The sequence below is a fragment of the Rhodnius prolixus genome, unplaced genomic scaffold (genome assembly GCF_049639745.1).
Source record: "Rhodnius prolixus isolate KJV_2025 unplaced genomic scaffold, Rpr scaffold_12, whole genome shotgun sequence".
NCBI classification, from domain to species: Eukaryota; Metazoa; Arthropoda; class Insecta; order Hemiptera; family Reduviidae; genus Rhodnius; species Rhodnius prolixus.
In genome coordinates, this window is record NW_027411635.1 from 8,117,626 (window position 1) to 8,130,827 (window position 13,202).

General features: G+C 35.3%; 1 protein-coding gene across 1 annotated transcript; it reads left to right on the forward strand.

Annotated features, from left to right (window-relative positions):
* Positions 1–5,777: 5,777 nt before the first annotated feature.
* On the forward strand, positions 5,778–13,162 carry LOC141461633 (FGFR1 oncogene partner 2 homolog). The gene is made up of 5 exons (XM_074142814.1): positions 5,778–5,935; positions 7,452–7,587; positions 11,071–11,322; positions 12,444–12,569; positions 12,753–13,162. The coding sequence occupies exons 2-5, from the start codon at positions 7,453–7,455 to the stop codon at positions 12,831–12,833; spliced, it is 594 nt and encodes a 197-aa protein (XP_073998915.1). The 5' UTR covers positions 5,778–5,935; position 7,452; the 3' UTR covers positions 12,834–13,162.
* Positions 13,163–13,202: the final 40 nt, after the last annotated feature.

The following is a 13,202-nucleotide window of genomic DNA, read 5'->3' on the forward strand; positions in this document are numbered from 1 at the left end:
TGGGTTCTCTCACCAAAGCTAGGGTAGTTTGAAATTATTTTGTTTAATTTTTAATAATGTTTTTCATCATTCTAATTTATATAGTCTTCCATAACAAATAAAAAGTTGAAAATCATAAACTAATTTAGATCAAGAGTATTTGCTCATTTAATATAAATCTCTGCTGTTTTTAAGAATTTTTTATCAGGGTACGGCTACATGTTTGTGATCTTATCTCGGTGACTTTTTTTCGTTATTATAATTACTTTACAAAAAAAAATCCTAAGCATAGAGCTGTGTATTTGCAACTCGTATGATAAACAAAAAACTTTATGGTATCATGAAACTATTAGTAAAACCAAAAAAAGGCGACTCAAGCATAATAAGGTGTGCAAAGACAAAAAAAAAAAAATTATATATACACTCAACAGCAAAAAAAACCGGACACTCAGATTTGGTCTCATAATTTTGTTAAATACGCTAATCTTTTTAATTTATGGTAAGAATTGGTTTATTTATAAGTTATTTACAAAAAATCTGCTACAAATGACTAATTTTTATTAATTATTAACACAAAAATATAAAATAAAGAAAAAATAAGAAATTAACACATTTTTTTTTAAACTTTATTCTTCATTTTTATCAGGTTTTCTGACAAGGGATGTTCTTCTAATAGCGGGTATTTCTCCCCCTTCTACGGCGAAGGGCCCTAATCCTGTCAGGATAGAAGAAATTAAATTTTGGACGTACTCCACCGGCAGAGCATCCCACTCTTCACGAAGAGCAATTTGGAGCTGATTTAGGTCACTAGGAGGAGGATGACGATGTCTAACACGCCTTCCTAAATTATCCCATAAATGTTCTATGGGATTCATATCAGGAGTTCGTGCAGGCCAGTCCAGAACTGTGATTCCCACTTGCTCCAAGTATTCGGTAACAATTCTGGCGGTATGTGGGCGAGCATTATCCTGCATCAAAATGAATTGGTCACCAATAAATGGAGCCAACGGGATCACAGCTCTAAGAGCACTTCCTCAATGTACCTCCGAGCAGTCAGAGCCCCCATTATCAATGAAAATCAGTTCAGTACGGGCGTGGAAATTGATTCCACCCCAAACGATAACTGATCTCCTTTCGGAAGGTCGTGACTCGCGAAGAGTACATTGAGCAAATCGCTCCCCTGATCGTCTCCAGACTCTGTCTCGATCGTCTGAGTGGTATAGACCAAAGCGAGACTCATCTGCAAATAAAACTGTTCCCCATTGCTCTACAGTCCATGAAAATGCTGGTCGGCAAATAATCGCCTTTCTCTACAATGCCTTTCTAGGAGTTGGGGTCCTGTCGCGAGGCGCCTTGCATCAAGTCCACGCTTCCTTAGTCTCCGCCGTACTGTGTCCGAGCTAACACGCGTATTTCGCGCCACTTGAAGCCTGTCCCGAACCTCAGGAGCAGTTAAATGGCGGTCTCTCAATACTGAGAGCGTGATAAATCGATCGTCAACTTCAGTTGTGGCCCTTGGTCGGCCACTGCCAGCCCTCCGCTCGTAACTGCCAGTCTCCCGGAAACGCTGGAGTGCATCATTAATGGCGGACTTCGATACTCCAAGGGTTTCTGCGATAGATCGGACGCTCAGGCCTTCTCTTGCCAAGGCATCAGCTCAGGCTACGTCTACATTCGAAAGAACCATTATTCTGGACCAAAATGAAAAAAATCACGTCTATTAATGACAGAAAGGCGCGGTTAATAAATTAAAGATCTTTAAAAGTGCGAAAACCTACTTACAGTTTAGAAGAGTTCCGTCAGGTAAAGCAGCCTCAAGACAAATAAGCCACATCTGAGTCTTATCTCATGCCCTACTAATCCTGACGGGATTAGTTCAATGGACTTAGACCCTTCCTTCTCTGTAAAAACCAGATTACCCACAAAAGCAAACACATTACTGATAATCAGCTTTTAATATAAAAAATTTTAAGTGTCCGGTTTTTTTTGCTGTTGAGTGTATATGGTTCACTATACTTTAAATAATTGTAATTAACACAGTTAGCCTTTAATGAGCACTCCATTTGTAAAAGTCATGTAAAATTAAGTGAAATCATAATTGCTGGAGCCAATTCTAATACATCAATGATAACAGTATTAAAATTACACAGTAATTTAGGATTACCTACAATTAATCGGTTAGCAAAGTAATATTTAAATTTGAACCCAATAAACGGATAAATGACAAAATAAGTAAAAGTTTTCCCTGCAAGAAAGTTCCAACATTAACATAAACTCACCAAAATGTGATCGGCTACATCCCTAAGCATATTACAACCACACAACCCGAATGCCAATCACTTTCGTTTGAAGTTTATAACTTTTTTTTCCGAGGAGAGTTTTCTGCCAGAGATCGTATCATTTCCGAAAGTCTTTAAGAAACACTTACAGTTTAAAACTTAAGGATAAGGGTTGATTAAACGCTAAAAGGTGCACAAATCAGCAAGTACCTAATAATTAATATTTCATTGATATCATTTGAGTAATTTTATTGCATTAAAAAGATTTATTCAAATAGCACACCATTTAACTTACATTGAATGTAATATCTATTAATCTAAAATAATAAAACTATTCATCACAGATTAAAAAAGAAAAACGTTATAATAAATAAAATTGGCGCTAATGACCACAGACGTCGATGCGCCGGCACAACAAAAATTTTATGTTATCTTTAAAATACCTCACCAAATAGTAAACTATGTTTGTTGGACTTTTGACTTTTATAAATGTAAACACTTATTAATCCTCTTTCAAACAAAAATGTTTGTTTACTTCTGTAACATTTTGCTACTTGGAAATAATTCAGTCTTTACTAAGATGTCAAAGCGTGATTTTCGCATAATTTTGTTTTACGAGTTCAAACTCGGCCGGAACGGGACCCAAACGGCCAGAAATATCAACGATGTCTGGGGCGAAGGCAGTTTAAGTGAGTGCACAGTTCAACGGTGGTTCCAGAGATTTCGAGAGAGAGACTTGAGTCTTGAAGACATAGAAGGCCATGGAAGAAGTTCTGCCCTTGATGACGATGTTCTCCGAGCTTTGGTGGAGAAAATCCCAGAACAACTGTTTGAGAACTGGCAGGGAAACTCAAAGTCAGCAAATCAACCGTTGTTGACCATCTCAAGGCGATTGGGAAGGTGAAAAAGCTTGAAAGTTGGGTTCCTCACACATTTAACGACCGCCAAAAAGATCAGCGGTATGAAATTTGTGCTGCACTTCTTTGCCGAAACAACAGCGATCCTTTTCTGTCCAGAATTGTGACTTGCGATGAAAAGTGGATCGTCTACGACAACAGCAGACGCTCTGGACAGTGGCTTGACAAAGGAGAAGCAGCCCCCAAATCATCAAAAAAAGGTGAAGGTTACTGTTTGGTGGGCTTCATTCGGTCTGATTCATTACAGCTTCTTGAATCCTGGCGAAACCATCAATGCCGAATCGTATTGTAACCAAATAGACGTAATGCATCAGAAATTGGCAATAATGAAGCCATCTTTAGTCAATCGAAAGGGGCCCATTCTGTTGCATGACAACGCACGGCCACATATCTCACGTTTCACTTCCCGAAAATTGTTGGAACTTGGCTATGAGACTCTGCCAGACCCGCCCTAGTCACCGGACCTCTCGCCTACTGATTACCATTTTTTTCAGACACCTGGACCGCTATTTACAAAATAAAAAAAATTATTGACCAAATAACATTAGAAAATGCGTTTTCTGAATTTATAAATTCTAAGTATTCCAAATTCTATACAGAGGGTATGGAAAAATTGCCTACACATTGACAGAAATGTATAGCAAGTAATGGAGACTATTTTGATTAATATAAACATTTATAAATCATTAATTTTTATTTTTTTCTTTTAAAACCATAATTCTGCATTTTTTTCTGACAACCCAATATGTAGTATTCTTCAACTACATTCTTAATCTAGGTGTTCTTTTTACAATGTTGTATATGTTATATATATGATATAAAGTAGATAAAGATATGCATATTTGTAGGTCAGCCAATAAATTATTAAAGTATTTTATTACAAGTACTCAATTAAAGGGACTACAGTAAATTACAATAGAGAAATCAATATCAATCAATAATAATAATAATTATTGTTGAATAATTTACTTGTTATTAACTGTGTGTTATTTGTGCTCTCGAATGCCTATGTCATTATTGAAGATTAAAATTTTGATTTAAATCCGTGATTCAAATTTCAACAGAAACCAACTCTAACTTTGTCTTTTTCTGTTTTAATGTGCAGGCGAATGTCGTTTTGATGTGTACTAGTGCCCTAGTGCCTGGATGTCTGGGCATGGAAGGCATAAGGGTAATGAGACCAAAGCCTGCTTAAACCATGAGAGCGGTTCTCAAAATTGCGTTAAAGAACCTTTGTCACTTATGTCATAGTAAATGTCGTAGTAGCGTCACCGTCCTAGCTGGATGCACAAATAAGTCGAAGCGATAGTAAGTAAAAACCTTGGGTTTGAATCAGGCAAAAAATTTAATTACAAACCGGACCTCTAAGTACTACTACAATACTATTATAACAAGGCCAAGCACTATTTTAATGACCTTAAATGTCTTGAAGATCACTGTAGAGTAAGTATACACAAGCTACGGACCTGAAAGTATATGGCCTGATTGGGTTTTTCAGGAATAAAAAAAAGACTTTTACTTATTGAGTACCTATTTCCTGTCTGCCTAGACAGCCGTCTAACCTGGAACCCGTCACAAAGACTTAAAAGACAAGAACTGAACAGACGCTACGGACTACTAAGAAGACTCCTTGGACCGGAATCCTCCAAGGAACGTACAAAACAAACTTACACTTTACAAAACACTATTACGACCAATATGGACATATGGAACAGAATTGTGGGGCTCCGCCAAACCATCCAACATTCAACCTATCCAATCTTTCCAGTCTAAAGTCCTCCGCCGAATCATTAACGCACCATTCTATGTCTCCAACCGCACCCTCCATCATGATCTCAATATTCCGTATGTAAATGAATTAATCCACACCCGATTCCTAAATTTCCACAGCAAACTCTCTGATCACCCAAATCCTCTGGCTCAATCACTATCCACATTGTCCCATCCTGACAATCCTCCACGTCGCTTAAAACGGCGTTAGCCACGTGACCTCATTGCTTCCTAAACCCCAATAAGTTCCTAGAGAGTTCCAGCGTTGGCTGGTTTCTCTCATCCCATCAATCTGGTTGTGGCACTGTGCCAGCTCTGTGACACAATCAAATGTTTATGTGTAAATACATATTTGCTAGATGTACATTTTGTGCAGTTGCAAATAAATAAAAAATTCCTGTCAGTATGACGGACGAGTCACCAACCTTATCTAGGAGGCGCACCATAAACTCAAAAATCTAATCAAAGAGGCATGATTAAATGGGAACTCCAATTAAAGGAAAACAAATTTAAATTACAAGAAGATATCTTCTATGAGCGGCATAGCCCAACTATTTTGTTATCATGTCGTTGTATGTATCCATGTCATACTCCCATTTGATACTAATTGTATTGCTCAGTATACTAATATGTATAAGCTAATAAAAATTTATAAGAGGGGTACTAAATTTGAAATAACGTTTAGTGGAGGCTAGTGTTTTTAAATTAAAGCAAATATTTGCTTTAATTGTCAGCATAATGTTCCTTTTGTATAAAAACTCAATTATAAGATTTAAACTTTGAGATAATATTTTAGTTTCATTTTCAATAGTTACCTCGCAACATTGGTCTATAAGTTTTCTAGACTAAATTATGAAGGTAACAATCAGGCTACAAATGTAGTGTAATGTTAGTTAATCGTTATTATCAGTTGTACTGAGTAAATTAATGTAGTAAGTTATTTAATGTATTTTGGTTTTAGAAAAAAAAGTACAAGTTTTGATCTGTGAAGTAAGTATACAAGAACTAAATACGATTTCTTCTTTTTATGGTACTCTAGTGTAGATTTTTTAAAAAAAATGAATGAAGGCGCGTCAACATCTGAGGTTATTGGAGCCTAGAGCTTTTTTCTGTGCACTGACGGCCTCCGGTCAGTGTTTTCTCGTTACTGACAATACTGTTCACCACCGGACAGTGAGCTGTAAGAAGTAGCTAGGAAGAGAAAATCTAAGAGCCAGCAGCTGGATTCGAACCCGGGATCTCTGCGTGGGAATCCAATACGCTAATCCCTTCCCTTAGTAATTTTAGTGTTCAGGGACTAATCTGTAGAATAGGTACCCGAGGCGTGGACTAATTTTGAAGTGAATATTTATGTTACCATGTAGACAGTTGGGGACAGTCATTTGTTTTTAGTGTAGTTTTGTTCTATGCATCATATGTGTAATTACAGTCATTCTAATTGTGTTAATTTGATGTGTGCAGCTTCCACCAGTATGTATTAGCTTTGCTGTACTTTTTTGTAACTTTATTTATAGTGAGTGACATAGTAGTCATTCGTTCTGTGGCGACCTTATGAACGCAATTCTGGAGGGAGTTGCGAAATTGTCCGAATCGTGTGATAAGAATCACTATGAACAAGGAACAAGGAAACTATGTTTTGGTATGAAAGATGTGTCTCTACTCAAATTTCGCGTTATACATAGTGGAATGTAATAGAATTTAGAGTGGTTAGTTTATTTGAGGGGGTATGGGAGGCGAAGCCCCCATTTTAAAACGGAAGGTAGGCGAGTGGGCTGTGGGAAAAAATAGGGGTGTGAAAAATGAAATAAAAATTATAAAAGTTGAAGTGTAGCTGTGACCATGTAACCCGCCATATTATAGTATGAATGTTAAACAGTGCCAGTAAAAAATGTTGTATATTTGTAAAATTGAATGTGGTAGTTGACATGGTAACAGCCAGATAAAATTACTTCAAAAATAGTCCACGTCTCGGGTGCCTATTCTGCAGATTTACCCTAAGATCATCAAAATAGTGCCCTGCCTAGTTATATTAGTATAGTAGTATCACAGTAGTACTTACTTTATTATTACATTTTTTGCCTGATTCAAACCCAAGGTTTTCACTTACTACTGCTACGATTTATTTGTGCATCCAGCTTTGTTGGTGATGCTACTACGACATAAATGAGAAAGGTTCTTTAACGCAAATATGAGAACCCTCATGGGTTAAGCAGGCTTTGGTTTCATTACCGTTATTTGAAATTTCACCTCAATGTGCTCACCATGAAAATGCCAAACTGATAGACTACCCTACCCACTTTACACTTCCCAAGAGTATTTAAGCTACTTTATTTAAGAGTAGTCACATAATTAAATTGGAAGGTTTATGACAGACAAACTGGTGCCCTATGGCTGCGGCTTAAGTATTAAGACCCAGTTCTGAACTAAGCTTGATGTGCCGATTCTGTATAATGTAAGCGAAGTTATGGACCTAAATTTTAGAATTGATTTTTTTGTTTTGTTTCAGAATGTCATTAACGATACAACAGATAGTGTTAGATGCAAAAAATTTAGCGTTGAAATTGAAGGATAGTAATTTAGTGGCAGACAATTTGATTAGCCAGGGGCAGACAATTCATCGTCAGATGGACATTATGAAGCAGGTATGTTCAAGACAGTGCCTCTTTATTACAGCAGAAAAATATGCCCTTTAATCTAAATTATTTATGGGCACTGCTGTTTATCTCTAAAATTTACTAATGTGCAGATTTTCCAAAAAAGAAAAGTAATGTTTATTACCGGTTGGGACGAGGAAAACTCTTTCGGCTCTTCTCTCGAAGGGAAACTGTTACAGGGCGTCAGATAACTCTGCAGCTGGGGTCCTGTAATAGAAAAACGTAGGCGAATGGAAGCTAAAATAAAACTCTCTGTCTTACACTAAAATTAATTGAAACAAAAATATGATGAAAAGAAAATTGAAATCAAAACAACCGAAAAAGGCAATAGAAATAATCATTAACTTTGAAATTTTTAATTTAATAATTACAATTTAAGATGAAAAGAAAACTGGATACAAATTAATTCTTAAACCCAATCAAGAAATATTTGCTAAGCAAGCGCGTTTCTCCCAGAGCGGTAGGTGATGGAAATTTTAAGCTATGCTCTGGCCAAGAAGATAGCATAGAAATCATGTTTTATTATTGTCACTACATGGAGTATTGTAGTCCAGCGGTCAGTTAGAAACTCTAGTTTAAAGTTGTAATGAAATATAGCTAACTAGTACAAGTTATGCCATCTAACATATATTTCGGTTGCACCCGCTTTTCTTTGAAGACCATTCGAGCCGTTGATGCAGTTATCCGCCTATGTGTGGCGTTCGAAAGTGAATTCTGCTACTTGCGTCTGGGGGTGTTCCTAGGGTGTCTGGGGTTTCTAGGGTGATAATCAATATTTATTAATTAGTTTATTACTTTTTTTGAGTGTTTATTGTTAGAATAATTAGTAATTTATTGCTATTTTGAACTGTCAGAAGTTTTATTACTTATGGATTTTGGGTTTTCTAACACTTTCTGCAATTTATTTCGATCCGGGATATATGGCCATTGATCCATTGTGAAATTTGAGGCCTAGAGGGGAGTCTTCTGAGTGCGGAGTTTTCTTATCATTACTTCTTGTGAAGCATTTTTAAGGTGTTTTTTTTATTCGGTGTTTTTAGAATATCGTCGGCATTTATTATGTCTTCATAATATTCTTGAGTTCACAATAAGTTAATTATAACGTAATTTGACATTCTCGCCTGTTTCTCGGTCGATAGTATTTATTGAAAATTTTTTATTTCTTCTCTTATCTCTTAAGGGAAATCTTCGGTTAATTCAATACCAGTTAAATATTGATTGAAAACTTTTGTACAAAATCTCATTTCTTTTTTTTGGACTCGAACTTAGCTAAAAAATAGGTTTATTAGGATTGTTTTTAACTTTTCTAATAAAAGAAATAGCTGATTTCAAATAGTTTACTCTTAATTTAATATTAATTACTTTTAATATTTCTTAAATATTTTTATTTTTATATTTTGCTTTTTATTTAACTTCACCTATTCTTTACAATCCCATTCTATCCTTTTTACCTCCTTTTCAATTTCTTCAATTTTTTTAATTGTTACCATTAACATATCTTTGATTTCCTCTGTTTATTTATGTTGCCTTTTACACTAATTTTAACGCATTAATGCACTAAGAATTTTTTCCATCTCTGACATTATTATCCGAATTATCTTAACCAGTTATTATTATATATATATGTACGAGGGTCGTTTGAAAAGTCCGTGCAAAAATAAAAACTACTTAATTTTTTGGGATAAACCTTTTTTATTTTTCAACATAGTCTCCTTTTAGGCTTATACACTTCGTCCAACGCTGCTTTAGTTTGTTGATCCCTTCCGAATAATAGGATTTGTCCAAGTCTGAAAAATAGCCATTCGTTTCTGCAATCACCTCCTCGTTTGAATAAAATCTTTTTCCCGCCAGCCATTTCTTCATATTGGGGAACAAATAGTAGTCCGAGGGAGCTAAGTCTGGAGAATAGGGGGGATGTGAAACGAGTTGGAACCCTATTTCCATTAATTTTGCGACCACAACTGCTGAGGTGTGAGCTGGTGCGTTGTCGTGATTGAAAAGGACTTTTTTGTGGGCCAATCGTGGGCGTTTTTCTTGCAGCTCGGTTTTCAAACGGTCCAATAACGATGAATAATGTGCACTTACCCTTTTCCAGATAGTCGATGAGGATTATTCCTTGCGAATCCCAAAAGACAGTCGCCATAATCTTTCCGGCCGAAGGAACGGTCTTCGCCTTTTTTGGCGCAGATTCCCCCTTGGTAACCCATTGTTTAGATTGTTCTTTGGTCTCAGGAGTGTAGTGGTGTATCCATGTTTCATCCACAGTGACGAAACGACGCTTAAAGTCCTGCGGATTCTTCTGGAACAGCTGCAAACCGTCCTTGCAACACTTCACACGATTTCGTTTTTGGTCAAGCGTGAGCAATCGCGGCACCCATCTTGCGGATAGCTTTGTCATGTCCAAATGTTGTTGCAAAATATTACGTACCCGTTCATTCGAGATGCCCACAGCACTAGCAATCTCACGCACCTTCACTCTTCTGTCATCCATCACCATATCATGGATTTTATCAATGATTTCTGGAGTAGTAACCTCAACAGGGCGTCCAGAACGTTCAGCGTCACTTGTGCCCATATGGCCACTCCGAAAATTTTGAAACCACTTATAAACTGTTCTAATCGAAGGTGCAGAGTCACCATAATGTTTATCAAGCTTCTCTTTAGTCCCTTGAGGCGTTTTGCCTTTCATAAAGTAGTGTTTAATCAACACATGAAATTCTTTTTCGTCCATTTTTTGAAAATCACTCGACTTCCTCGATTCAAACGAATGCCAAACACAAAGAAATAGACCGATCTGGCTGAAACTTTGTGTGTGTTCTTCCAAGAGATGCTACTAACTAAACATAACCTCGATACGCGCCAGTGGTGCTATCTCTCTGACTTTGCACGGACTTTTCAAACGACCCTCGTATATGTGTATATTTAAATATATATATGTATGTATATATAATTTCATATAATTTATTTATTTATTTAAATAACGTAAAAACTGCCAGAAGTTCGTCGTTCAGATAATAATTTTTACAGATACTTTTAAACTTTTACTTACTTTTTAAAGTTTCTGTTCCATAAACTGTAACTACATCGGTAGGAACTTCAAAATATCAACTGCATCTCCACCTTGGACACTCTATTCACCAAACTCATTACGAGATCTTATTAAATTTACTAAAATTTAGTTTTCAAATTAAAAAAACTAAAAATCTGTTCGATGAATTATTTCTAAACTTACAAATTTCACTCTTAGTATTTGACACAATTTTTACCGTTAAAATCTAAAATAAAAAAACTTTCTTTTTATTTAAACAAATACTGATTACATACAGAACGATGTTTGCCCAACCAATGCCGCAGAGCATCTCTTAACTTCACTTTCATGAAGTGAAATATCCCATTTTCCCGCTGATATAATATAGGTAATGCTAGGTAATACTGATATAATATGGTTTTTTTACTTGTCATTTTTTGCAGTACGCTGATGATATTAATGATCTGAATGATTCAGCTGGGCACAGGCCACATAACGCTCTAATCGCCAGCATACAGCAGGAGAATCGCCATCTACGAGATCTGCAGCAGGAAAATCGCGAACTGCGAGCAGCATTAGAAGAACAACAAAGCGCTTTAGAATTAATTATGTCTAAATACAGACAGCAAATATCAAAATTAGTAATTGATTCACATATGAATTTACCTAGTATGTACAATCAGCGTTATTCTGAGGTAATTCTAGCTAATAATTGATATGTATAACTAAGATAATAAATTCTAGTAAATTTAACTGACCGTAATTTAATTTAATGGCAGTTTTCACGTAGAATTAATGCTAACAGAACGATCCGGCCAAAATAGAGCCGAGAGCAAGACTTCACAACTTGGGATAGCAATATTCCCTATCACTAATATTAGTAGTTGTGACTTAGGAAAATGGCGATTAAAGTTTATATATAGTTCTGAGATTGTTCTATCAAAGGCTTCCTGAGGAAAAGTAAATTTTGATTTTATTAAAATTGTCCGGTAGGACAGTTGTATAAGGGTTGATCGTCAAAAAGTGCACGAAAAAGCGTAACGTTGAAAAACAACTAACTTTGACAATTTTTTTCTCTTTTTGTAAAAGACTTTCACAATTAAAATGAGTTCATTATATATATATATAAAAGTATATCTTGCTCTACTCCACAAAGTCCTTCAATCAAATGATGGAGGAATTTATGGAAGGAGTTTATCGAGGGGAAGCAAGGTGTCACTTCAATGGACTCAACTCAGTACTAAAGTTAAGGAGGGTACAGCTCAAACCAGATTGCTGGTGTTTGACCAGTTTCGGCAATTTAGAACTATGAACTGTTCTCTATGTTTATATAACATTTGTTTACTTGTTACGTTCATATGATAATGAATTTGATGTAAAAGAATATCACTTTTTATTTTAACGGTTTGGACTATTATTAAAAAAAAATGTTTAATTTTTGTTCCTACTTCCCTTGCAAATTCTGGGCTAGTTATATAATATAAATCGTAATTTGTATTTGCTCGCCTTTTATTTTTTTTAATTATAGGATTATATTGTAAAGGAGCAATATTAAAGAACAGTCTCATTACTGTAGATACGCAAACACGTGGCTGGTGAGGAGTATGGATTTTAAATATTTTTTTATTTATTTTTTAATATTTGTTTAGTATTTTCTCATTCCTACAAAATTACGCCAACCAGGATATGAGCAGATTCTTTAAACGTTCGAAATTGAGACAGCAATATCCTTGTTGAATTCAAATCGCACAGAACTGTTAGGAATTAACTTTTACAATTTCACACCCATACAAATTTTTTCATTTCTGTTTTACAGATAATAGTAGATCAAGCGTTTAAGATCCAAGAAATGGCTGCAGTTATGGGCAAAGTAGCCGAAGTTGATGAAATAGAATCTGCAAGAATTGAAGAACAATTCCGTAGTTTATCTACTGAAAATCAGGTAAAATTGCTTGTAAAACTCCATAAATAAAGATTACATATTCTGTTACATTGGTTGAATTTAAATTTATTTTGGAGTACAAAATACAACTAATTTCTTCCAAGTTTGCTCAGTATAATATATAATTAAGGCTACAATAAGGTTTATTTTTTTGAAAATAATTGTTACTTTAATTTTTTGCAGGGGTTAAGAAACCTTCTGGAAATATCTAAGAAGAATGGATCTCTAGGATTGGTATTAGATATAAACGAATCTACGGCCTAGTAAATAGTTTTGTATTTTTTTTTTTTTCAATCAAAGCATTTTTGTATATTTTTCTAAAACAAACTATTTTAAAGCAAAAATGATGTCCATGACTTTAAATTTTGACTTTTTGGGTTTCTGATCTTACCTGGCGATGTGACATTAAGCGATGAGAGGTTCAGAGCTGGACCGAATTCGAGTGTACCAGTTTTTATTTTGCACACCTTCAATCTAATTAGTGTCTTGCTAAGGACTTTATCGGTACCAACAAAAATTCAAATAATTTGAATACATAATTTATTTATAACGAAAATAAATACAAATAAATATTTACAGTATTTAAAATGTAATATTTTTTTGAGTTACTCTAAAATACCTTTGGTGTAGACT

Coding starts and splice junctions, on each gene's coding strand:
- LOC141461633 (XM_074142814.1), top strand. CDS start 7,453: ATGTCATTAACGATACAACAGATAGTGTTAGATGCAAAAAATTTAGCG. Junction 7,588..11,070: donor AGATGGACATTATGAAGCAG/GTATGTTCAAGA, acceptor CATTTTTTGCAG/TACGCTGATGATATTAATGA. Junction 11,323..12,443: donor ACAATCAGCGTTATTCTGAG/GTAATTCTAGCT, acceptor TCTGTTTTACAG/ATAATAGTAGATCAAGCGTT.